The sequence below is a fragment of the Microplitis demolitor genome, chromosome 3 (genome assembly GCF_026212275.2).
Source record: "Microplitis demolitor isolate Queensland-Clemson2020A chromosome 3, iyMicDemo2.1a, whole genome shotgun sequence".
In the NCBI taxonomy this organism is placed as follows: domain Eukaryota; kingdom Metazoa; phylum Arthropoda; class Insecta; order Hymenoptera; family Braconidae; genus Microplitis; species Microplitis demolitor.
In genome coordinates this window covers 23028239-23052991 of record NC_068547.1, presented here as the reverse complement: position 1 = coordinate 23052991, position 24753 = coordinate 23028239, and the positions used below count along the sequence as shown (strand labels likewise).

Sequence of the window (24753 nt, the reverse complement as noted above, 5' to 3'; positions counted from 1 at the left end):
AACGTCTACCGTAATAAAAAAGAATCTAAATATAAAGTTATAGAGCAGCAACTACACAGGTGCGTTCAATACGACCCCCTGCGCAAAAAAAATGGTAACAGCTTCTAAAGTAAACTTAGTGACACAAATCATGCAGCTCATACTTTTCCGATCACAATAATTCCGTACAATAACAATATTTTTAATCTCAACACAAAACTGTTAGTATTTGGCATCATAAGCAATCATGATAAATATTTTCCCACCTGGGCGGTCATATATTTATTATATTTAAATCGATCTTACATTTATTTACTCCATTCCTCTAGAATCTAGTTGCCATAAGTATGTCACCCAGTGATCTATACTACCCTCACCCTCTATATATGTACCTATATCTATATATTTACTTAAAATGAGGGTATCATGTACGCAAGCGTTTCAAGAGGGTAAATTTATTGATTTGAATGCGCAAGTGCAATTAAAACGCGCATTGTGCTAAATTTTTACACAAGAAACAATTCTTACTCGTTATTTATTACTTTCTTATAAAAATAATGATATAAAAATATAACTCATCTCAATTTTTCCTTGACAATTCAAATAACTACCAATAGACTGTAATATATATCAACAAGTAAATCAAATAGTCAGTTTGTTTAAAAAAGTAGTAATCGATTTGTTTTGGTCAGGCCGATTAAATTATGATTGGCTTACGTATTTTTAACTTGTCAGCGACTTATAGCAATAAGTGATTAAGTAACTCGAGATCTTCATAAATTTTATAGCGGATAGGTTGTGACGAAGTGATTAAAGACGGACCTGACAACGCTTTACAAGGTAAGTAATAAACTTTTTTCAAAAGATCCTCAATTTTCCTGGGGTAAATTTATTTATTTATTTAAGCAGTAGCATAATTTTATTGATTCCAATCGTAGGTGTACCCAATTAGCCCTGTAACAGGGCCAGGTGCTGCACGTTCAGTATGGGAGCTAAGTCCAGACCCCGACATGGTCGGGCATCTATCGAACAATTCAATCGGAACTCACAACGTAAATATGACCAAAAGAAATGTCACAAGAGAAAGAAACACTCCTGACGAAAATATTTATGCTGACGAAGCGACCACTGGACAAAATCCTACAGACGAAACCAAAAGAATCTTTGAACTTCTTCGCGCCGGGTAATTATTTTATAATTAATCATTATATATTCATTATCTGAAATTTTTGTTTAAATACTGATACAGAGACACGGAAACCGTTGAAGAACTAGTTGAGAAAAGTGGATTGAGTATCCTGAGTGTTCGTGATAAATGGGGATACACACCAGCTCATTGGGCAGCATTAGATGGCAATGTTGAAGTCAGTTAATAATTAATATATTTTATTGATATTGAAATTGAAATTCTTAAATTATTAGGTAATGCGGTATTTAGTCGAAAGAAATGGACCAGTTGATTTATCATGTCTGGGTACGCAAGGACCCAAACCAATTCACTGGGCATGCAGGAAAGGTCACAGTGCTATCGTCCAAATACTTCTAAAGGTAAATACCTAGAGTAGATATATCGCTGATATTTTAAATAATTAAAAATAATGACTTGTCAGGCAGGAGTGGCCGTAAACACAGCAGATTTCAAAGGTCTGACTCCTCTGATGACGGCAAGTATGTTCGGTAAATTTGCAACGGCGGCATTTCTTCTTGGTTCCGGTGCACTAGGTCATCTGACAGACATTAATGGCGACACTGCACTACACTGGGCAGCTTATAAAGGTCACCCCGATTTAATTCGTCTCCTCATGTACAGCGGAGTTGATTTACAGAAGCCCGATTACTTTGGCTCAACACCTCTGCACTTAGCGTGCTTATCAGGGAACGTTAGCTGCGTAAAAATACTCTGCGAAAAAAGTAAAATAGAATTAGGACCACGTGATAAAAACGGCAAGACACCTCTGCAATTAGCCAAAAGTCACCGTCACTCAGAAGTCGTTGCTATTCTGGAGAACGAACAGAAACGACGGTCACGATGGGTACCGCCAATAAATGAGCTCTGGTAAATATATTTTAAATAAATAAGCCAGGATGAATTTTAATTTTATGATTGCATTAGGAAAAAATTTATTAAACAGGGCACTATTATTTGGCGGAGCGGGAAACAGTAAAGGACCTTTGCTATTATTTATGGGATCTGTTTTATTATGGGGCTATCCAATGTATCTACTCAAATGTCTACCTCTGACGTGGAATTTTTTACGCGGTAGTCATTATTGTTTTATTTATTGGAATATTCTGATGTGGTTGTCATGGATCGTCGCCAATAGACGTGATCCCGGTTACGTACCTCAGAATAGTGATACTTATTATAGAGCCATTAAACAGGTAATTTTATTTTATTATTTATTTTCTCCTGGAGGAACCAATTTACCGTAAATTGAAACCGCCAGAGTACACTTGTAATAAAAAACGAATATATATATGATATATTTTTCTTATTATTTGTAGATTCCGTATTTTGATAAGTGGAAGAAAAGAAATGTTATTTTGTCACGATTATGCCATAGTTGCAGATGTTTTAGACCACTAAGAGCTAAGCACTGTAGAATTTGCAATCGCTGTGTCACGTATTTTGATCATCACTGTCCTTTTATTTATAATTGTGTCGGTTTACGAAACAGGTAAGTTCTTTATCACTTTAATTGTAGCAAAATTAATCAGACAGCTTGAAATATTTATTGCAAATTTTTTAACTCATGAAAATTTAAAATAAAATTTATTTATGAATGTTTTATTAAAACTTTTCTTCTTCTATTTGCTTGTGATAAATTTTTTATAAAAGCAATTACTTAAAAAGTAAAATATTTCATAATTATCTTAATAAAAATTACTGCAGTAAAAAATATTGTATTTAAATCAAAAATTTTTTTTAACCCAGATCATTTACGTCAAATTGACATTGAAAACTTTTTTTTTATTTAAAATTTTCTATCAATTCCTCTGTCAGTTGACGGAATTTTTAATTTATTTGAATTTTTTTAGCGCAGTGAAACGAAGGGACTAAAAATTCTGATTATTAATAGAACTACAATATTTTTTACTATACAAAGTAGTGATAAATATATAAGAATTACTTATATTAAATATATATAATTTTGCAGAATGTGGTTCTTTCTATTCGTAATGTGTGTGGCGATAAATTGTTCATTCACGCTCTACTTTGCGTGTTATTGTATTGCAATTGAAGGATTGCAATTGATGTACGTGTTGGGTCTAATAGAGGCGCTTGTTTTTTGCGGACTCGGTTGGATACTAACATGCACATCAGTAAGCAAATGTTTTATACAATTACAGAAAGAAAATTAAACATTTTTAATTAAATGTTAAATATTTTTTCTCTATTTCTTTTTACTTATTCAAATATTTAGTATTTATTTAAATATATTTTAGGTACTGCACGCATGCATGAATTTAACAACCAACGAAATGTTTAATTACAAGAGATACTCGTACTTACGTGACAAAAAAGGTAAATACTCAAATCCATTTAGTCGTGGACCAGTGCTCAATTTTATTGAATTCTTTCTCTATCCACCTGATCACTATGCAACTGACCCGCAGCATTACAATATTTTATCTGAAGAAGCTATGTAATAATTTATTACTTTCTTTACTTACTTCAATAACTTTTTTCACATTATTACCGCCAAGTACCACAAGATAAATTATTTTTGTCAATAATAATTAAGTTTTAATTAAATGCTACAAACTGAGAGTCTAAAATATTACACACGCACAACAATCAATAATTATCATATATAATTTATTATAATTATGTTCATAATATCAAATAATGTGAATTTGAATATTTAAAAATACTGACAAAATGAGTAAATTAATTTATAATCAATTACATACTTAGTTTATAATAATAATATTTGGATATTATTGAATATTTATAAATTATGAAAATACAAATATATATATTATGTAAAAAAAAAAGTTTAATATTTGCAATGTAAATATTTATCAGTAGGAAAAGAAAAAAGTTATAATTGTTTTTATCGATAAATAAAAATGCTTGCAAAAAAATTTAACTTGACGCTTAGTTAATCTTTGGTAAAATATACTGCATCTTTCCCAGTTTAAAAAAATAAAGCGATAGTTATTACTTTGGAATTAACTGCTGACAGAGGTAAGAAAATGTTATGTATAAGTATAGAAGTAAAAAATTACAAATAGACATTATGAGTAATTGTAGTGTATAAGATAAGACTTTAAATTTTTACGGGAAGTAAATTTAAAATTTTTTTTTTACCATTTAGTAATTAATGATACGTCAAAAATGTATAAAAATTTTTTCATATAATAAATAATTATTTAAAATCACGTATTTTATACCACGTGTGCTTAGTTATAAATAATAATTAATATCTTAAAGTTCAAAACAAAAATCATAATTTGGTGGTGGTTCTGGTATTGGTGGAGGGTCTTGCGGAATATCAATGCCTTCGGCATCGAGTAATCGCAGCTTAATATCCATAGACAATAGAGTTTCTAAATCATTTTCTGTCTCTTTACTTGTCATTTTATTACCTGAACAAATAACACAATTATAAATTGATAATGATTAATTATTATAATAATTAACTAAATAAAAATAATAACATACCAAGTAAAGCATTGATACCATCAGTCCAGTAATCAAAAACTTGTTCATCCGGTGCAACGAAGTCCAAATTCGATATCTCAACAGAATCTAGAACCAGGGAAAATGCCAACTGATGAGTTGTCTTTCGTCTTTGTAAATCTTTCATATGTGGACAGTCTCTGCCAATAAGAAGCCCACGGATATCGACGACAGCGAGTTTCATCGGCAGGTCATCAATAGTCGGCACTGACTTTTCATCACAGTCTCCATAATGAAATACTTTGTGATTTGGTGACAAACGGACATACCAAAATTTATCTTTTATCCTCTACACAAATTTTAAATTATTTTATAAAATCACTTCTATATCTTATGACTAATTACTAATTATCGTGACAATTACCTGACCCCTGGCACTGTATTTAGTAAACCTCGTGCCCTCAACAAGAAAACCCAATCGTTGCTGTTGGATAAGCTCGAGGATTTCCGGTGTTATTTGCTCGCGCAATTCCACAATTGGTTTAGCATGACTTTCCCACTCTTCTCTGTTAGTTCTCTCCTGTTGCCACAAATTGGTGATAGTCGAGTAAGTCAACTGCTGCAATTTGTTCCTAAATTTATCAAGACCCGTCGGCTTGCACTGGAGTGCACGTGTTATTTGTTCGCGCACTACAGAAAATACTTTAACAAAATCTTCAGTAGTAGCCCGCATTTCTTTCCAGGTTTTATTCAGCAGCACAATACACACGCAGTAAAATTCTTCGAACGGATGGTCATGAGTGAAAAACATCGGATGATATGACTGCCCTTGCTCACTTGGTGCCTCTCCAATTCTCAATACCTAAAAAAATAATCCATTGTGGTATTAATTTATAATTAATCAGCAATGATACTTACTACCAAAGAAGTAATTAATAAATGAGTAATAAATTACCTCACATAATAATTTAACAAGCTCAACACTTGTCCTACCAAATGGACACTCGTGTTCATCAGCACGACAAGAATGCTCCAGAACAACTTTAGTGTACGACTCGGTATGATTTCTAGCGAAATAAATCATGCAATCAAGCGCCAGCATACCAGGAGGTGTCCCGGTAAAATCTAACGCCGGGTTAATGTCATACTTGAAGCCTAATTTTTTATAATCTTTGGCAAATAAACCTTGTTTACGTGCAGCAACATCACTGCCACTAACATTACCCTCAGTGTCAAAGGCAATACGACGCAATTCTTTTATTTTATCATGAGCGTCCTGGTCCTGCGGGTCCATTTTCGTCATCATGCGTTGCTCGAGTAAACTCAGTACCAGCGTTTGCAATACGTAGAGCTGATGTGCCATTTCAGTGCCAACTTGTCCAGTTGACTGAATAACATTCGTCAAAAAAACATTGCGCACTTGTTTAGACTGCAGTGTTGCTGCTACCGCACGTCTTTTTATCAAATCGGCTTTTAAAAATAGGGCATTTATTAAAGCTATTGTGTTCTGTTGAATCTGCGGTGACATACTTTGCAAATGCATCACAAGATTTGGGAATGTAACTTCTTTTTCAACTAAACTGTACTTGCCAGATGAATTCAGAACAATATTCTCTAGAATACTAAGAGATGCCTCAATTACACTCGCATCCTGAGATACTGATTGATTGTTGACGTAGCTTGCGACTTTGTTGATAAACGGTGGCTCCAAAATGTCCCAGGACACTATCCCGTGGTCCATTAATTCCACGAACGATTGGAGCGCACATGCCAACGCTGCAGTTTTATATTTTCCTGATTCAATCTAAATTAATTTCATTTAATTAATAATGATCCATATAAATAGTAGTATATTTTGAGACAGGGAATGAAACGATTTCAGACCAGGGTGACGGCCTACATCATCCGCAGTCTGACATCGTCTTTCATCCTGAATTACACACAATATTTTTCATGATCACCTGCATTGGAACTTAAAGTTCCAGATAAACTTACCTGTAATATTATTAACGCCAGTCCTTGCTTATTTATAAACTCATGTGCAAATGTAATGTCATTACTGAGTGTACTTAATTTTTTCAGTGCTGATAATTTGTCATCAGCTGTTCCATTATTTAATTTATGCAAAATATCACCAGCTGTTTTACTCGGCGAGTGTTCCAGTCTCAACACACTTCCGTTTTTAATTTCATTTCTATTTTTTTCAGTAATATAGTTCTGATTATTGTTCTCTGAAAATTGCAACGAGTACGTCTCTGGATCCGTCAAACTCCATTCGTTACATAACCCCTATTAAGATAATTAAATTAATTAATTAATTAATACAGACGGCAATACGATTTTTAAAAAAAATTTATATATGTATATAATATATGGGTTAATATGAAAACTTACTTGAATTATTCCAGTTAATGGTTGCTTTTGATTGAATTCAATTAACTGAGGCATTTGTCCTGTCATTTGGACAGCAATTTTGACAATATTTGAATCTTTTTGCACTGGCATTTTAATTGTTTGTGTATACATTTAATAATTAAACTTTTTTGGCGCAGCTATTTATTTTACTTATTTATTTAAATGACAGTTCTTTATTATTAATAAAATGACAAAGACAATGTGTCATACTCGTCATAGTAACGTGACACCATTTTTAGGTGTATATTTATATAGATATATGGTGAAGTTTTCAGTTACAGACAAATGTCACTATTCTGGTGATCTTGAGATAATTTTTTTCTAACTTACTACCTGTCGATAAAGACAATGGCTGATGATATGTGTTTTTAATAATTATAGTATAGAATTATTTTCTATCTACTGTTTTATTTGTTTACATTATGAAAAATGTAATGAAGATGATTGTAAAATAATTAATATTATTTTTAAAAATGTTTTTATATTTTCATAAAGGGGTTTTTTATGGATTTAATACTTGTAGATATCAATTTGTAAATGTATAAAATAGTTTATTGTTATTTTTTTGAGGTTACAAGGTAAGATTTAAATTTATTATAACAATAATAATAATGATAGTTATTTAAATTAAAGTGTGAGGTTGACAGGAGAATATTGTTTTTGTAGATTTATAAATAAATATAAGGATTATTGAAATGGCTGGTCAACAACCGTCTTTTCCATCGGGTTTTCCGGCACCCCAACAGCAAGCGATGATTAATCAATTTGGTGGGGGTCAAATGGTACCAGAGTTGATGGGCCCTCAGCAAGGAGGCATGCCAGGAGGTTTAGTTAATCCCCAACAGTTTGGAGGGAATGTTGGTGGCAACGTTGGTACCGTTGGCCCAAATCCAATGGGTATCCCAACAGCTCAGCAAGTTATGACCCAACAGCGCCAACAACTGGCCCAACAGACCCTCATGCAGCAGCAGCTCCAACAAATGCAGCAGCAACAAATGCAAATGCAGCAGCAGCAACAACAGACAGCTCATGTCCCTCAGAGCAGCCAAGCTGCTAATCAGGTACAGACTCCTCAGGCTCCTGTTCCTCAAGTTCAGCCGCAAATTCAACAGCAGCAGCCTCAACCTCCTCAGCAACCGGCACAGCAGCAGCCTCAGCAACAGCAACAGCAGAATAAAGAATATAATACTGTTAGTATATGTAAATTAGGACAAGAAACCGTACAAGATATTGTCAGTCGTGCCCTTGAAGTTTTTCAAATTCTAAAAGTTATTCATCCTCCAAATGGTAACTATTGTCATGATTACTTTAAGATTCATTGATGATCTCTGAAGCTGTTTACTGTTAATTATATATTTTTTAGGCACATCTCAAAGTGCTACTGCAGCAAATGACAAAAAAATAAAATTACAAGAACAAATAAGAATGAACACTTTACTTTTAAGACGTTTGAGACTGGTATATGATAAATGTAATGAAAATTGTCAGCTGCAGGGTATGGAGTACACGCATATCGAAAGTTTGATACCCTTGAAAGAAGAGTGGGATATGAAGTCTGAGGAAAAGAAAACTTCCGAAGCGTATCGACTTGCTTGTGAGGAACGTAAAGAATTGATTGAAGTAAGCGATCTATTTATTTATTCTCATATTATTTAAGTAGCATAATTAATATAACCCAAGTAGCACATGGCTTTAAGACATCTGCAAGATACAAGTTTTGACTTATCCACAAGACACCAAAATGTTGACAAAGCGATCAGAAGTCGCGACAAAAATTAAATTACAAATGTTTCAATTGAAAAGACTTTTTTAAAATGGAAAAAAGAACATAAATTTTCTATTACTCTCAGGACCAACACCTGTATGTCTTATTTACATAAAAAAATGACATCTTAAAGTTGTCTGTGCTACTTGGAAACAATAAAATAATTTTATTTACATGAATGTTTAAATTTTCTAGCAAGTAACGGCTAAAAACCGCCACCTCAAAGAAATAATAGATCATCTGAGACGAATTATTTCCGAAATAAACACCATGTTACATATGCGAAGGTCTTAAAAGTAAATTTTATACGTACATATAACTTAAAATAAATTATTTTATATTATTGATAAGTAAATAAATGAATAAAATATTGTTATTGTATCTTCATGGTGCTTTTATGTTATTTATTGTGAAACTTATGACGTCTGTTGCTCGAAGAATAGCTTCCGGCACAACTCCCAATGGCGTTTTCAAATTGTGGACGAACAACTCAAGACAATCCACATCGCAGCCACGAAATTCTCCAGATACATGTGAGTTCTCGTAGAGATAAAAGTTCGCTTTAGCTCCTGGAATTATTTTTGTAATTCATTATATAAATTGTCATCCTAAAGTGAATAATTATATTTACCAATAACTCCATTCATAAATCGTAAATATCGTTCACGTAAAAAAGCTCGAGCTTCTTGCATTTCCGGTTTTGAAAATTCTGGTTCTGTAACTCCTGACAGATCTTGGATCTCATGGGGTTTAAAATCTTCACTGAACATTATTACTTATTTGTTTATTTATTTATAAACAATTCGAGTATTAAATCACGTGTTGACAGAAAAATTTCCGTATGTGCTGTAGATATTTTAATAAAGAGGGAGTTACTGTCGCTAAGCTCCAAAAAGATTTCAAATTATCCCCAAAGTAAATGAAAGTAAATTACAACTGACAGTGATGGATAATTATAGAATTATTCTATAAATTTTTTTGGAGTTGATTATTTATTTAAATTTATATATATTTAAATTTTAGTATTTATTACCGCGTGCTGATAAAAACGATGGCTGATGATACTAATATAAAAATTATACAAAAATATTTTTACGCTGACATTTAAATTTTTGAGTACTAGATACTGGTATTTTTATAAAAATATATTGAGCTTATGAACAAAATATTCAAATTTGTTTTCAAAAAAATTGATAATTCTTATTCTTAATATTTTATTTTATTAATTAAATGTACATATATATTTATTTTTGAAAATAATTTATTTTAAATAAATACATTGATTAAAATTAATCCTAAGATCGCCGCATATGCAACATTATATTTACTTCCGATATAATTAGTCGTATATGATCGATTATTTCTTTCAAATGACGGTTTTTGGCAGTTACTTGCTGGAATAATTATTAAGAAATTGATTTATTATTTTTAATCATTTTAAAGTAAAAATAATGATAGTAAATTATTTACTTCAATTAATTCGTTGCGTTCCTCACAAGCGTGTCGATACGCTTCAGAGGTTTTCTTTTCCTCTGACTTCATATCCCACTCTTCTTTCAAGGGAATCAAACTCTCGATATGCGTGTACTCCATACCCTGTAATTGACAATTTTCATTACATGCATTGTATACCATTCTGATACGTTTAAAAAATAAAGCATTGGCTTGGAGCTGATTCAGCATCTTCTTTTGCCTCTCATTTGCTACAGTAGCTCCTTGCTGAGTACCTAATATGAAAATATAAGTGATAAATACTCTAAAGTATAAGGAATAAATAATAAAATACAACAATTACCGTTGGGAGGTTGAATAGTTTTAAGAATTTGAAAAAGTTCGAGAGTTCGGTTGACAATATCATGTACCATTTCTTGGCCTAGTTTACATAAAGTGGCAGTATTAAATTGTTGCTTTTGCTGAGGCTGCTGCTGTGCCGGTTGCTGAGGAGGTTGAGGCTGCTGCTGTTGAATTTGCGGCTGAACTTGAGGAACAGGAGTCTGAGGAGTCTGTACCTGATTAGCAGCTTGGCTGCTCTGAGGGACATGAGCTGTCTGTTGTTGCTGCTGCTGCATTTGCATTTGTTGCTGCTGCATTTGTTGGAGCTGCTGCTGCATGAGGGTCTGTTGGGCCAGTTGTTGGCGCTGTTGGGTCATAACTTGCTGAGCTGTTGGGATACCCATTGGATTTGGGCCAACGGCACCAACGTTGCCACCAACATTCCCTCCAAACTGTTGGGGATTAACTAAACCTCCTGGCATGCCTCCTTGCTGAGGGCCCATCAACTCTGGTACCATTTGACCCCCACCAAATTGATTAATCATCGCTTGCTGTTGGGGTGCCGGAAAACCCGATGGAAAAGACGGTTGTTGACCAGCCATTTCAATAATCCTTATATTTATTTATAAATCTACAAAAACAATATTCTCCTGTCAACCCCACACTTTAATTTAAATAACCATCATTATTATTATTGTTATAATAAATTTAAATCTTACCTCGTAACCTCAAAAAATAACAATAAACTATTTTATACATTTACAAATTGATATCTACAAGTAGTAAATCCATAGAAAACCATTCATGCAGTTTTAAAAATATACAAAAAATCAATGATCAACTTCATATACATAATACTTAAAAAATGTAAACAAAATGTCAGCTTCTGAATTTGTACACAAAAGTCTTAAACAATATATATACATACACGTGCTTCACGTGCTGCGTCGAAGAGGGACTCGCGGGTGTAAATAAAATGCGCAAGTCGCCTGCGCGCACTGACATTATATATAAATGGCGCGCTCTTTTAATCTATTGAAATAATCCCAAGAAAAACACACTCATTTACTCCAAAATATTTTTTCAAGTTTTTATTCACCAATAGAACTTTCCCTGCACTAATAAATTTCATAAATTTAAAATTTAAAAATATTTTTCTCCAAATACCGTCCAGTGACATCAATTCGATCAATAAATCAGTAAACGTCAAAAAGTTATTTATTCAAACCAATAAAAAAATCAGTCAATTACACGTTCATATATATCGCATACGCAACTACTCCCATTCATTCGTAATTATCTAGAAATCTTATATATCTCGGCTCCAATGTCTCAATGCATCTGAGGAATGTAAGATCAGCTGGTTCTTTGCTGTGTCCTCCATACACCCACTACGCAAATTTCGAAATCATAAACGCGTGTTATAAATATTACTAGTGTCGTTACATCACAAACATTAAATACAACAATAACTACACAAATAACAGTCAAGGATTAACTTAAAAGGTAAATTTTTACTCTACTATTTTTACTCCACTTAGAATACTTCTCCCAATAGAATTGAAACTAATTTTATTTCTTATTTTTTATTTATCTTATAGAAACACGCCTAGAATTTAAAAGTCAACAAGGTATACAACAACACGATGATCAGAGGTTCGACATCTAATTTTAGTTTCTGTTCTGCCTCGACAACGAGTAGATGTGCGTGCCAACGAATCCATCGTAAACCACCTTGATAATAGACTCCAGCTTTCCAGCGACACGCTACTAGGTCTGTACTTATATTTTTTTTTTTACCATCAATAACTACATCCTTGTACTTAAAATTTACATCTCCCATTTACAACTTTACTCACTACTCATTAAATAATTAAATTTTAAAAAATTCACTTATTTTTAGGATGACAATCGGAAAGTTTTTCAATGACGTTTACAAAGTAAAAGACGATGAGACTTTTATTAAGCAGTTCAATGATTATTCTAAATCCGGTAACAGACACAAGATGATCGAAATGATTATGCAATTACAACAGGTGTCTGGTTTAAAAATTACTCCAATGTTTACCGGGAAAAATAACGAAAAAGCTCGGCAATTATTTGATTATATAAATTTTTTAGAGAAAGAAACAGCCAAGGAAACAGTTGCTGGTAAAATAAATCTACTGACTCAAGCACTCTTTGCCGTTGAAAGCAACAATTTATTGCCCTTGGGCATTCAAATTGTTTTGTCTCGAGCTCGACATGCGTTTAGTGTTGGGTTGTACCAGAAGTGTTGTAAAGACTGTGATTATGCGATCCAATTGCTTGATAATATAAAAATATCTTGTGAAGATGAGCTTGATAATTATAAAAAAATATCTAGTGTACTTAAGAGTCAGGCTAAAAAATTAATTAGTAAAAATAGTAATGAATTTAATAACAATAATAATAATAATTTATTAGTAATTATTGAAATTGACGGAAAACGCAATAAAAAATTGTTAAGCTGCAGCGAAGCTGTGACTTTTTCTCACAATTCCGTTCGTGGGAGACATTTAGTTGCTGCAAGAAATATAAAAGCCGGAAGTGTAGTTATCATTGACAAACCTTTTGCTTTTAGTACTGACAAGCAAGCTCTCGGTACCAATTGTCTTCATTGTCATGTATCTTTTTCATTAGAAGACAAGATAAAGATACCCTGTGCCAATTGCCAGACAGTTAGTACACTTGTTAATGTATTTTAATTTTTGAAAATAAATAACTAATTAAATTTTCTTGTTTTACACAACAGGTTTCTTTCTGTAGCGAAAAATGCCGACGAGAAGCGTGGGATAGTTACCACAAATATGAATGTATGATATTCAATATTTTTATTGAAAACTTTGATTCAAACAGACAGCGATCGCATCTTTTATTAGCGTACCGCGCTACTGTTATCAAGGCAATCAACAAGGAATTGAATACTTTGGATAAAGAATTCATGGATTACCACAGAGAAAAAAATGAAGATAGAAATGAGTTTATTAGAAGCGACATAAATGTATATGATCCCTTGGATTACAAGACAGTTTATTTATTGGAGACTCATTGCAAAAAATCTGATTGCCAGCTTAATTTAGCTCGCGCTATAAAAGCTGTTTATTTGGCTAAATGTCTTGAGTTTATTTTTGAAGAATTTGGAATTAAGAGTCTTGGAGTAGAGGAAATAAAAATTCTGGCAGTGGGAATTATGCGACATATGCAAGCAATCGACTGTAATGCTTATGAAATTGTTGAAAATATTCGGGATGAAGAAACGAAGACATGGGAACCAATAAATATTGGGGGCGCTATTTATACGACTGTTAGTCTTGTTAATCACAGTTGCTATCCAAATGTAGTCCGGCACTCTTATCCTGGCGGTAATTTGAATATTTGAATATTTGAATACCTTACTGAAATGTTTTATAATTTTTCTAAAACTTGGGAATTTATTTCAGGGAAAGTTGCAGTACGTGCGCTGAGATTTATAGAAAAAGGATCTGAAATTCTTGATTGCTATGGGCCACATTTTATAAGCGATAAATTACTGTCACGTCAGAAATATTTGTCTGATAAATATTATTTTATTTGTACATGTGATGCGTGCAAAAATGATTGGAAATTACCTATGGGTGAAACAATATTCCGATGCTTGTGTGGATCTAAAATAGATCATAAGCAATCACGCTGCACACGCGTGTCCTGTTCACGCAAAGCTGACATCAAAAAATCAAATGATCAGTTGATTAAATCAACTAAAAAGCGTGTCAGCGCGATTACTAAAATGTATGACGGAAATTACGTCCAGGCATTACCCTTATTATTAGAACACTCTGGGTTTCTTGATAAGAATTTAATGCCGCCCAACATTGAAGCCGTTAAAACGCAGCAATCGATAATACAATGTTTCAATAGCATGGCTAATGTAAGTAAAAATTTTTAGTTTTCTTTACTAACTCAACTTTCAAAATTATTTAAATAAATTTTTTATTATTAATTGTGACAAAAATAAAGTAATTAATTAATTAGTTGAAACATTATTTGATTTTTTTATTTTTAATTAATTTACAGTAAAATAATTAAACTAAAATATTTATTCCAAGGAAATTTATTTTTTTTTTTTGAAGGAAAAATTATTTTATTGTCTTTGAAGTGCAAGTGAATAACCAATTATCACAACAGTTCTTATATCTAATATATTTGCTAATTAATAGCGCAGTGATATTTTTACTTACTGACAGAAAAAAATTCTGATAATTTTCTTCTGTCTATAATTTTGATTATTTATATAAACATAAATTTCAGCTTAAAAATATAAATAATTAAAATATATGAATATAAATACATGAATTTTTTTTAATGGCAGACAATTAATTTTTTTTTAATCTCGTATACTACTTTTGTAAAATTTTAAATAGATCTAACAACTAATTAACATAAATTGTTTATCAATCTATATAAATATATTACAATTAAAAAAATTCATCACTAACAAAAAAATTAAATTGCGCAATACAAGAAAAAAAATGAATAAACTTTACTTTTCCTTTCTTCTGTTCCTTTATTCCGATGTTAATATTGATGTAGATAAATAAATTGCAGTTACAATTTTCCCGATGATTTAAAATACTGGAAAAAAGGTTTTACTTATTTTTAATACATTTATTATTCAAACACTTGTTCACTTTCCAATAAGGCATTTACGCAACAATTAAATTATTATATACATCATTTAATAACTTTAAATCCTTTCATATTTTTGTAGATGTCATATGTGTGTTCTTTATCACCGCATTCACTTATAATATATATTTTATATTTTAATAATTAAACACTCATTTAAACATCTTAAATTTATTTTTTAAAGATGGTATACAAACAACAAGTTGTGCGAATTTTTAACGTATCAAAGATACTTGCGGCATAGTTTTTGCGCAAACGAATGCTTACAATAAATATATCAACGTCAGTGCAATATATATATATATATATATATATATTTTCCAACAGACAAATAAATATAAAATTGTTTATCTTACTTAATAAAATAACTGATATATAAATTTTAAAAATTTATAAAATGAAAATTTGTTTTAAAAAAATGATTATTATTTTAAAGCACTGAGTTTGATATATACAAGACACCTCGTTGAATTTCATGGAAAGTGTAGATAAAAATGTTGGTTGCATTAAAAAATTATTTATTTTATTTTGTCGTCATAGCCAGACCTATAATAATATTATTTATATTAATGAAGAAAAAAATTTTTAAATAATTTGAAAAAAGTAAATTTTTAATACTATACAATATATTACCTCATCACTATTTATCACTAGTCAGACATGTTCACCGTCACTAGTGCTACTTGTACTTGTCATTCCTTCACTTTTACTCCCAGTTGTTTGTTGCTGCCTATTAACTTCTTGTCTTTCTCTTTCACGTGCAGCTTTTCTTTCGCGCAAAAGTTCCATTCTTCGAGCGCGATGAAGACTTCCTGAAGGAAATGTCGAGTCTTCAACAGCTGCCGCGGCAGCTGCTGTCGCTCCACGTTCAACTACCGTCTAATACATAAATTTAGAAATGATGATAATAATAATAATTTACTTAATTAATAATTTAAAAAAAAAATACAAACCTTGAGAATAAAACTAGCGGATGAATTTTTAGCATTGGGACTCTGCGCACTCCAATTATGGCCATGGGTACTGAAATAACCCCCCATTTTGGGTTTAATATGGCGATTATGCATTTCCATATGAACTATTTTCATAAACTCAATTTGTGCTGCAAGTTTTTGAATTTCTTCTTTAAGCTCTTCGTTCTCTTGATACAAATCAGTTGTTTCTTCAGCGACAAGGCCGCGTATTCCATTCAAGGAAAAGCTGGCCGTGATACCACGAGCACGAGCACGACTGTCCCACTGGTCACCGTGACCTCGTAAAACTCGTAATACCTACACAAACATATATATAAATATATATACAACTAAACTCCATTATCAATGACAAGCTCATTAAAATTCCTCTTAACTCTATTTACTGCACACTACTTTTGTCACGCAACTTGTGATAAAATTTATTTATAAATTATCATACAAGCTAAATTAAATATAACAGTTTTAAATACCTTCGGCCCGAATACGAGGCCAACGGTCACCGTTGTCGATAATTGGGTCCGTAAAAAACCCAGGGTGTACTTAATATCCGGTCCAGCATGCGGAAATATAAAAAGGCTGCAATGAAAATAAATAATTAAATACAATAAATAATAAAATTAAAAAAAATTAATTAATTACTCACTGGATTGCTATCATTGTTGTATTTACACCAGCAATATTATAAATAGCATAGCTAATTAATCTCGCTTCATTGAATAAGCTCTCGGCATTGCGCACATTGTAGCATACCCTTATGCCCCACGCGAGAAATAAAATTTCTCCTGCATAATTTTTAAAAAATTATAATTCCAGGTTATAATTTTTTTTTTTTAAATATTATTAAATACAAACCAATAGCAAGACTGTGATCCCACCAATTATACTCGCATTGATTAAACTCAAGGCCTTGACTATCGGCAATAACATGAGCATCAGGCGGGGCACTGAGTGTCCAAGTGCTCAAATAAATGATCATAACCAGCAGAATAGGTATCATCCACTGCAGTAGCTGCTTGTCTGTGAGCTTAACTTTGTGAGCACTCTTGACGCGATACGTCAATGATACTCGCCAGGTTTTCATTAGCAGAGCTGTGTAGGATATACAGAACCCAAGATGTCTTGTCCACTTGGTTGCTATACAAGAGTAGACGTCAAGTACAGGAAATATTGCAGCCATCTATAAATACCAGTAAAGCTCAAGTACTTTCTACTCAACTCTTAAATTAAGTGATCAATAAATTAAATTGTCAAACTAATCCAATTAATTTATCATTATCACGCCTTCGGTAATCATAATATTTGATGCTCTCTTTATTAATAATTAACAAGTGGCAATGATAGAGAAATTAATGTTGATATTTATTATTAAAATAGCACTTGAGGTTGAACATAATAACAATAACTTACTTCTAAGTACATTATTGCACAGCCAAGTAGAGTTATGGATAGAAAAATAGGGGATGCAACCTTGAAGACTTTGAGCTTGCGATGTTTGTAGACGTAGAATATTAAAAGGACGGCGCCGCACGAGCAAAATATCGAAAATGTCAGCAGAGTTATTCTGAAATAAATCATTTTTAAAATAATAAAATAATTAGTGATAATAAACATAATTAAAATGAATGAATACCTGAATGGCCAATGATAAGTAGCTAGACAAGGTTCTGGACCTTTACAAGTAACACAACCGACAGCACATCTAGTGCATCTAAACATTTTATCATACAAATCACTTTTATTCATCTGCATTTCTCTCCACGCAGCTTTAAATTTGAATAAAAAATACATTGTTTTAGATGGCAACAAAAAAAGTAAGGTAGTTAAAATATTTAACGAGTAATTAAAAAGACTGAGGGACTCGAGGATCTCTTCGCTGTATAATTAACGTTGAAAGATGGGAAAGATGTCTTGGGGTGTCTATGTGATATATACATATATTGTGTGTATAAATAGAAGAATGAAGAGGAATAATATCAGGGTGCGGCGCATACCTTCTACGAGCACTCCGTCGAAAGCTGCGGGTTCTCTGGCAGCGGCACTTGAAAGATCGAGGCTGTAAAAGCCGTCACGACATCTGCATACGTAGGCGCCTTTTACCCAACCGGGTGCTACGGGTGATACGCTGATCTCGGCACTTCTGAGGCTGGATGGTCCTCTGTACTCGCACTGTAAATCCCTCGGTATAATTATTCATTAGTCCCTACTATATTCATCATCATGAATTTTAAATTAACATATACATTATATACTACATATATATATATATAACTTTTGACACAATTATGTCTAATTAATCTTGATTATGTTTACTTGCGTGGTATCGTTGTGACACTTGTGTGAGCCTCTAAATGATTCTATTTGATTATCATGAGCTGGCGCGGAAGCAGAAGCATCTGAGCGTTGATGCGTTGAAGTAGAAGTAGAAGTTGAAGATGAAGATGAGGAAGAAGAAGATGATGATGATCGAGTTAGAGGTGAGTCAGCAGCAAAACTAGCTGAGGGTGATACATCTCCATCGCACTGGTTAACTTCCAGCCCGCTGATGTCGATATCCACACTTAAAAAGTCACGAATGCTGCAATAATCGATCGCGATTATTCAGTATGGTATACGACGACGACGCGTCTGTAAAAAGTTTTTAATAATATTCACTTTACAAAGTTTTGTATTGTATTTTCTTTTTTTTTTTTTTTTTTTTTTTTTTTTTATAACTTATCTTGGCTTTTTGTATTTAAAATCAATACTTACAACAATACTATAATACTCTAAGTAAACAATTTTTTTCTTAGCATAAATGTAAATGTAAGATTTATATAAATACATATATTTAAAAAGTGTAGTAGGTTAATTAAAACAAATTACCCGTTTCGCGTATCTGATTGTCGTACATAAACGCTGTATGATATTATCCACTGATGAGTTTTGCAAGATAAATATGGCAGGGTCCACCAGCCCATGTATGATTCTATTGGAGCTGATAATACGAATTTAGGAGATCTATATAAATAAAATAAATTAAGCTGTGAAATTGGTTTTGTTTATGGGAAAATTATGTAAAGAACGGATGGAAAGAGAAATCAGCACGTGCGCTCAAGGGAATGTGGGTGTGGGTGTGGGAAAGGTTTCATTATGTATGTATGTGTGTACACATATAGATATAGTGTGGGGTAAGAGAAAAATAAAGTATTGAAGAACCTCAATTGCGAAGTAGAGCCTCCGGCATTCTCGAACCAAGGGAGTCCTGGATGCGGTCGATATCCCGCGCGCAGGGTGTCGCTTTCAAGTTTTATTGGCTCACCTATACTACTTGGCGTACGTTTTAGCCATGTTTCCGAGATAACAATATCCGTTGATGCATTCAGAACGACAACTCTCGTAGCAATTGCATTGTTGACCGACAACAAAAGTGATCGGGCCACGGCGTTCAATAGTCCTGCTGATTTCAATTATCAATCAATAGCTCATTTATTCGTACATAAATAAATTTATTTGCTGCTTGATAGAAATCTTACGTGGATGATTGTTTGACCCAAGAGTCTGTAACATCGTAGCGGCCATATCTATCTTCTGTCTGGCTGCATCAAAACGTCTTGGATCCAATGCCGCCCCAGTTGGTAGTGATTTATAACCGGCAGTCGACGCACAATCCTCCCCGAGTGAATTCGATGACGCCGCTTCAATAATATCCAGGGCTTCTTCCACTTCGGCCTTTTCACATAAAAAACATCATAAAAGTAAATAAATAAATGAACGGTCCAGTAAATAAATATAACGCATGATTAAATAAATAAATTTATATCCAGAGCTTGGATGTTAAATCAATTATACGAAATTTGAATACCAAATGGTAAATATTATAAATCAGAGCCGATTCTGCTGTAAATAATTTATTGCCAATTGTATTGGACAAACTGACACAAATTCAGATTTAAATATTTTATTTTGAATAATTAATTATTGAAAAATAAAAAAATACGCAATTAATAACTTGGCGCTTTAAGAGTAAGAGAATAATTTTTACTGAAAATTAGTTTTTTTAGGAAATTATGTGAAGGCTCGAGTTTTATAAAGATAAAACTTTATCACAAAAATTTTTATCTGTTGTACGAAGAGTTTATAGCAGAAAACGGCTTTGGGCGAAAAATTTTTCCATTTTCTCAAAGCCCAAGTTTTAATAATAAAATAAAACTTTGGGTTCGTTATTAAAAACGAATTTTCCGTACTCGCATAAATAATGACGATTACTTTAGATAAATAGATCAATTAAAAAATTTAATTTGCATATATATGACTCATTGGGTTGATAAAATTTTTTTCAATTTTTAAATGATACAGAAAATGAGCGCGGGCATTTTTTTATTAAGAAATTTTCCTGTGAAAAATATTCAGTTAATTAAAAAAATCCGTTTTCAAAAATTGTGTTTAATTTTAACCTGTAATTAAACAATATACTAAAATCAATTAAACGTAATAGTGAGTAAATTGCCTAAAAATAATTTAACCAGTAGTACAGCGTACAATTAGCGCTCTCGTGTTTTAACTTGAAATGCGCAATAAAATGTTTTTTATTTTTTTAAAGTGATATAGATTAAATTATTAAACCATTACACTGTTTAAAAATTGATATTGAAACAGAGTAAATAAAAATTAGGTCAATAAATAAATAAATAAAGTAAAAATAAATTTAAAGTTAAAACTATAATCAAAAGCAGCAAAGCATTAACGCGAGGAAGAGAACTAGTTAAAACATTTACAAGTTGGATTAAATTAATGCTCCGGTAACTCAACGAATGTAATTTTCAACAGGTCGAGTTTGGTGACGAGTCGAGTTCTCAAAAGCTTTTATTTTCTATCCGGAATAAAATGGAAATTGCATTCCATCGACGGAGCGCCGACGGCTAAATAATAAACAATTTTTTTTTATTTTATCATTCCGCCTCTCATCCTTTGTCTTGATATATCAAGTAGAAACAATAACTGCTACAAACTCCTCTTTGAGTCTTTCTTTTCTTCACAAGATATAGCCGAATGAAGAATATTCTTTGGTTGTTTTAAATTTTAATTTACTCTTTGTATTTTGATAATAAAATATGAGCAAACATGCTCGCAAACAACCAGTAAACAAAGTATACAGTATATGTAGAGCAAAGTGTTTGTTTGAGACAAACAATTATATTTATATTACCCGACGAATATCAAAGGGTCCGGGATTCCCACGAGACAGAATGGAACTTGTCGTGGGTGGTAGTGATGTAGTTTTGGTTGATGTACTTGCAGCACCCATTGTTGCATGAACATACGTCATGACCGCGATGGTGGTCATCGTGGTCGTGGTCAGATGTAATGCTGTAACGTGCCAGCTTCTGTTGTACTCCATCCCTTTCTTGAAAATTTAAATGTCTGCAACATTTCACGTGTCATTGTGAATAAATAATTCATTCAACTTACATGTAATTGTTCATTACAGTAAAGAGATTACGAGAACTACAGTGAAAGTAGAACGAAACCCATTAGATAAATATTTATATTTACCTGACTGTGTTTTTTTTTATCTGGAGATCTTTTAATTAAGAAGGTTTTTTTTACTTCGTTTTTAGGTTTCAGTATTTCGGGTTGATTTTTTTATTCTTTTCTAAGTCCCGATATCACGGGAGCCTTTTTCTGGTGTACAAACATAAATTTAACGTTGAGAATTATTAACTCTGACACAAAGCTGGCCGCTTTAAATTTTAGCGCCGTTCGACGTGAACGTGCCTTCGACATTGCTGGGATTTTTTTTTATTTCAAACGCCCAAGGGCCTGAGGGAAAATGAGGATAGATGAAAAAAATCACGGACGTTGTTTGCTCTGATGAAATGAGTTTTTTTTTGCCTCGACGATTTTTAATTATTTGGTCATTTAAGCTTCTGCATGATTTATTGAAACCTGAAATAAATAAGACTTATTTATTTAAATAAATATAATGATTAATTATAATTGCAATTTTAAAATTAACGATTGCATGTAAAATTGATTTTTGTTGACCTCTGCCATCAAATCGTGCTGAAAAATTTAATTAAAATACCAAAATAGACTTATTGCGTGGTATAAATTTATATAACTTGTTATTTTATATTTTTTCCTTGTATTGTTATAGAGCTAACATGTAAAACATAAGCAGAACTTAATCTAAACAAGAACAAGACTTTAAAGGAAAAATATTGTGTTTATAAATAAATGTACTTGTGGTTACAATAAAATTAAAAGTTTAAAGGAAAACAAATATTCCAAGCGTTCTGTTGAAATTGTTGAAAAAGTATCTCATATTTACAATGAAATTTTTCATCCAAAAAATTGTGCTCCGATGTGTGAAAGTTTAGAAATAAATTCAAAGTAATTTCTGTTTTTAAAAAAAATCTAAACTTATATTTAACGTAAGGTAGATAAAATATATATAGTAAAAGACGTATGTGTTTATACAGTATAAAATAGTATGATAGGGTTGTGAAGACATGCTGGAGGGTTTTCGCAGCAATTTCATGAGTCACTTGTCAAAGTATATAAACCCATGAGTAACGAGGGACAAACTTGGATATAGATAATAGACTACATACATTAACAAATCGATTCTTAGACTTAGAATCGTGCTTTTAATAGACATTATACCGACAATAACACCTCGCAAAGTGCTCAAGCTATAGGATAATATTTAAATAACAGGGTAATAAAATAATCATTGAGTTAAAAATACAACGTCTATTATAAACTCATTGACGTAGAAAGTGAATCGACAGGTGGATTCATAATTAAACCATTATCTGTATTCATTTGAAATATCTTCAATCTATCATAATTTAAAACTAATTGATCGAATGTGCGCTGCATTGATATCCGGCACTGGGAAGAATATTTGTCTCCAGTTAATGAAGATGAGGGGGAAAAGTAATGAAATGTAATAGAGATATATGAGCGAATAGATATTAAATGTATAACTGAAAAAGTGACAAGTGGGTGGCCAGATATTGTGGGCGAAGCAGGAGCTGATCCAGGAAATATGAGAGGCTCGAGAGAATACGTGGGTCGATCGATGCAGCAACCAACAACCTGCGGCCTATGGGACAAACTCACAACAAATCCTATCTACTCTTTTGTACTCTTTAACTATTATGTATATTATTTTTATAAATAATATATATACCTACCTGCTGAAGTTGTTATACTATTTTATCAATAATGTATAAATAATAATAATAATATACCCACAGCGGTAAACTTTTATATTTATAAATGACCCTAAAAAAAACCACTGGTTTTTTTTAAATTTCTCAATTATTATTTTTATTTTTAAAAAACACTTGTGATAAAAATTAATTATACTTTTCTATTTAAAAATTTAAAAATTCATCACAAATAAAAAATTTTTATGAAATGTCTTTTTTTAAGCTGAAGTAATTGTATATTTAAATGTAAATGTGTTTCGCAAGTGTAGAAAAAATAAAATAAAATGAGCGAATCGTTTATAATGTAAAAAAAAAGAAAGAGTTTTAAATTGCCGCAACAATTAGTTTATTTATAATAAATATAAGTATGATAAGTGATAACGTACGTATAAACAATAGCGACTAGTGACTGGCATAAATAACGCGGGAAGAGATAAAAAGCCGCCGATATTGCGTCCGAGTGCTCAGTATGACTGTCCGTGAGTAACTGATGGTTGTGCTCTCGTGAAAAACAGTCAGATCCAGAGCACGAGCAGAAGCTTTTTCATCGTCTGTGTGCTGGTACACGGGCACAAGTACTCAGTGTACTGGTGTGTAGATTCTGGTGATGTTGAAGCTTAACGTTTGCGATAGAGCTTTAACTATAACTGACTACTAGGTAACGATGGTCTTGGGTCTAGGTCTTAAGTCTAGAATCTCACTCGATCGCCTGCGCGCGAATATACCAATTCACCCCCGTATGATATTCACAACACGTGCATGCTTCAATAATTCAAATGTATGTGTGTGTGGGTGTGTTACGACTTGCTCATGGTACTTGCGCTCATCGCACTAACTTTCAAATATAAAGCTCGATTAATTCCCTCTTATATTACACTATTACAATTCTACAGTTACACACACACACATATATATATATATATATATATATATATATATATATATATATATATATATATATATATGTATACAAATAACAGCAGTTTTTAAGACAAAATTTTCTAAAAAAATTCTGCTATACATCGTAGTGGCAAATATCAGAACATTTAAATGTACAGCAGAAATTTTCAGGACACAAAATGACATCATAATATATAAGTCCTAAAGACTGCCTTATTTGTAATATATGTATATATATATAAGTATAAATAACAGCAGTTTACAGTAGTATTTTTCAGAACATAAAAAATGACCTAAAAAATGTCTTATTCGTTGTATACATATATATACTATAGTATTTTGTATAAAAGATGATCGATGGTATAGACAAATATTAAAAGTGGCAATTTACAATTGTCTATAATTATACAATGTAATTACAATTGAACATTATTA

The 24753-nt window shown here is 32.0% G+C and overlaps 7 protein-coding genes across 10 annotated transcripts; 3 read left to right on the top strand and 4 right to left on the bottom strand.

Annotated features, from left to right (window-relative positions):
• Positions 1 to 526: 526 nt before the first annotated feature.
• Positions 527 to 3823, top strand: LOC103575202 (uncharacterized). The gene is made up of 9 exons (XM_008554899.2): positions 527 to 819; positions 918 to 1162; positions 1229 to 1343; positions 1402 to 1527; positions 1590 to 2035; positions 2112 to 2361; positions 2485 to 2657; positions 3138 to 3303; positions 3427 to 3823. The coding sequence occupies exons 2-9, from the start codon at positions 990 to 992 to the stop codon at positions 3628 to 3630; spliced, it is 1653 nt and encodes a 550-aa protein (XP_008553121.1). The 5' UTR covers positions 527 to 819; positions 918 to 989; the 3' UTR covers positions 3631 to 3823.
• A 177-nt stretch (positions 3824 to 4000) lies between these two features.
• LOC103575203 (engulfment and cell motility protein 1) lies at positions 4001 to 7264 on the bottom strand. Its single transcript, XM_008554900.2, has 6 exons — positions 7001 to 7264; positions 6602 to 6895; positions 5562 to 6410; positions 5031 to 5468; positions 4649 to 4955; positions 4001 to 4572 (listed from the first exon to the last, which is right to left on the bottom strand). The coding sequence occupies exons 1-6, from the start codon at positions 7130 to 7132 to the stop codon at positions 4412 to 4414; spliced, it is 2181 nt and encodes a 726-aa protein (XP_008553122.1). The 5' UTR covers positions 7133 to 7264; the 3' UTR covers positions 4001 to 4411.
• Positions 7265 to 7406: 142 nt separating this feature from the next.
• LOC106693079 (mediator of RNA polymerase II transcription subunit 30-like) lies at positions 7407 to 9173 on the top strand. Of its 2 annotated transcripts, none has more exons than XM_053737312.1 (4): positions 7407 to 7599; positions 7688 to 8308; positions 8385 to 8641; positions 8982 to 9173. In XM_053737312.1, exons 2-4 carry the CDS (start codon positions 7717 to 7719, stop codon positions 9078 to 9080), a joined length of 948 nt encoding a protein of 315 aa, XP_053593287.1. In that variant the 5' UTR covers positions 7407 to 7599; positions 7688 to 7716; the 3' UTR covers positions 9081 to 9173. The 2 variants fall into 2 exon arrangements, with proteins under 2 accessions (XP_053593287.1, XP_053593288.1); XM_053737313.1 differs by having other exon boundaries at positions 7669 to 8308.
• Positions 9087 to 9672, bottom strand: LOC103575204 (gem-associated protein 7). Its single transcript, XM_008554901.3, has 2 exons — positions 9418 to 9672; positions 9087 to 9355 (listed from the first exon to the last, which is right to left on the bottom strand). The coding sequence occupies exons 1-2, from the start codon at positions 9554 to 9556 to the stop codon at positions 9171 to 9173; spliced, it is 324 nt and encodes a 107-aa protein (XP_008553123.1). The 5' UTR covers positions 9557 to 9672; the 3' UTR covers positions 9087 to 9170.
• Positions 9673 to 9995: 323 nt separating this feature from the next.
• Positions 9996 to 11817, bottom strand: LOC103575206 (mediator of RNA polymerase II transcription subunit 30). 2 transcript variants are annotated; one of them, XM_008554906.3, is made up of 4 exons: positions 11279 to 11817; positions 10582 to 11209; positions 10257 to 10513; positions 9996 to 10180 (listed from the first exon to the last, which is right to left on the bottom strand). In XM_008554906.3, the coding sequence occupies exons 2-4, from the start codon at positions 11159 to 11161 to the stop codon at positions 10082 to 10084; spliced, it is 936 nt and encodes a 311-aa protein (XP_008553128.2). In that variant the 5' UTR covers positions 11162 to 11209; positions 11279 to 11817; the 3' UTR covers positions 9996 to 10081. The 2 variants fall into 2 exon arrangements, with proteins under 2 accessions (XP_008553128.2, XP_008553126.2); XM_008554904.3 differs by having other exon boundaries at positions 10582 to 11190; positions 11279 to 11816.
• Positions 11818 to 11836: 19 nt separating this feature from the next.
• LOC103575233 (SET and MYND domain-containing protein 4) lies at positions 11837 to 14542 on the top strand. Its single transcript, XM_014443790.2, has 5 exons — positions 11837 to 12065; positions 12161 to 12333; positions 12463 to 13258; positions 13333 to 13942; positions 14021 to 14542. The coding sequence occupies exons 3-5, from the start codon at positions 12464 to 12466 to the stop codon at positions 14503 to 14505; spliced, it is 1890 nt and encodes a 629-aa protein (XP_014299276.1). The 5' UTR covers positions 11837 to 12065; positions 12161 to 12333; position 12463; the 3' UTR covers positions 14506 to 14542.
• A 1077-nt stretch (positions 14543 to 15619) lies between these two features.
• Positions 15620 to 24278, bottom strand: LOC103575207 (probable G-protein coupled receptor CG31760). Of its 2 annotated transcripts, none has more exons than XM_008554907.2 (16): positions 23805 to 24278; positions 21752 to 22144; positions 21405 to 21619; positions 19732 to 19927; positions 19415 to 19655; positions 19082 to 19216; positions 18530 to 18794; positions 18211 to 18385; positions 17850 to 17982; positions 17627 to 17780; positions 17072 to 17396; positions 16863 to 17001; positions 16690 to 16795; positions 16199 to 16516; positions 15879 to 16124; positions 15620 to 15791 (listed from the first exon to the last, which is right to left on the bottom strand). In XM_008554907.2, the coding sequence occupies exons 3-15, from the start codon at positions 21594 to 21596 to the stop codon at positions 15900 to 15902; spliced, it is 2604 nt and encodes an 867-aa protein (XP_008553129.1). In that variant the 5' UTR covers positions 21597 to 21619; positions 21752 to 22144; positions 23805 to 24278; the 3' UTR covers positions 15620 to 15791; positions 15879 to 15899. The 2 variants fall into 2 exon arrangements, with proteins under 2 accessions (XP_008553129.1, XP_008553130.1); XM_008554908.2 differs by having other exon boundaries at positions 19415 to 19652.
• Positions 24279 to 24753: the final 475 nt, after the last annotated feature.

Coding starts and splice junctions, on each gene's coding strand:
- LOC103575202 (XM_008554899.2), top strand. CDS start 990: ATGGTCGGGCATCTATCGAACAATTCAATCGGAACTCACAACGTAAAT. Junction 2,362..2,484: donor ATTATAGAGCCATTAAACAG/GTAATTTTATTT, acceptor TATTATTTGTAG/ATTCCGTATTTTGATAAGTG. Junction 2,658..3,137: donor TGTGTCGGTTTACGAAACAG/GTAAGTTCTTTA, acceptor ATAATTTTGCAG/AATGTGGTTCTTTCTATTCG.
- LOC103575203 (XM_008554900.2), bottom strand. CDS start 7,132: ATGTATACACAAACAATTAAAATGCCAGTGCAAAAAGATTCAAATATT. Junction 6,896..7,000: donor CATTAACTGGAATAATTCAA/GTAAGTTTTCAT, acceptor TTATCTTAATAG/GGGTTATGTAACGAATGGAG. Junction 4,573..4,648: donor TGGTATCAATGCTTTACTTG/GTATGTTATTAT, acceptor TTATTTGTTCAG/GTAATAAAATGACAAGTAAA.
- LOC106693079 (XM_053737312.1), top strand. CDS start 7,717: ATGGCTGGTCAACAACCGTCTTTTCCATCGGGTTTTCCGGCACCCCAA. Junction 8,309..8,384: donor AGTTATTCATCCTCCAAATG/GTAACTATTGTC, acceptor TATATTTTTTAG/GCACATCTCAAAGTGCTACT. Junction 8,642..8,981: donor AACGTAAAGAATTGATTGAA/GTAAGCGATCTA, acceptor TAAATTTTCTAG/CAAGTAACGGCTAAAAACCG.
- LOC103575204 (XM_008554901.3), bottom strand. CDS start 9,556: ATGTTCAGTGAAGATTTTAAACCCCATGAGATCCAAGATCTGTCAGGA. Junction 9,356..9,417: donor ATTTATGAATGGAGTTATTG/GTAAATATAATT, acceptor AAATAATTCCAG/GAGCTAAAGCGAACTTTTAT.
- LOC103575206 (XM_008554906.3), bottom strand. CDS start 11,161: ATGGCTGGTCAACAACCGTCTTTTCCATCGGGTTTTCCGGCACCCCAA. Junction 10,514..10,581: donor AACTATTCAACCTCCCAACG/GTAATTGTTGTA, acceptor TTTTCATATTAG/GTACTCAGCAAGGAGCTACT. Junction 10,181..10,256: donor AACGCAACGAATTAATTGAA/GTAAATAATTTA, acceptor TAATTATTCCAG/CAAGTAACTGCCAAAAACCG.
- LOC103575233 (XM_014443790.2), top strand. CDS start 12,464: ATGACAATCGGAAAGTTTTTCAATGACGTTTACAAAGTAAAAGACGAT. Junction 13,259..13,332: donor CCTGTGCCAATTGCCAGACA/GTTAGTACACTT, acceptor TTTACACAACAG/GTTTCTTTCTGTAGCGAAAA. Junction 13,943..14,020: donor CCGGCACTCTTATCCTGGCG/GTAATTTGAATA, acceptor AATTTATTTCAG/GGAAAGTTGCAGTACGTGCG.
- LOC103575207 (XM_008554907.2), bottom strand. CDS start 21,596: ATGGAGTACAACAGAAGCTGGCACGTTACAGCATTACATCTGACCACG. Junction 19,928..21,404: donor GACCCTTTGATATTCGTCGG/GTAATATAAATA, acceptor TTATGTGAAAAG/GCCGAAGTGGAAGAAGCCCT. Junction 17,781..17,849: donor ACTTATCATTGGCCATTCAG/GTATTCATTCAT, acceptor GATTTATTTCAG/AATAACTCTGCTGACATTTT.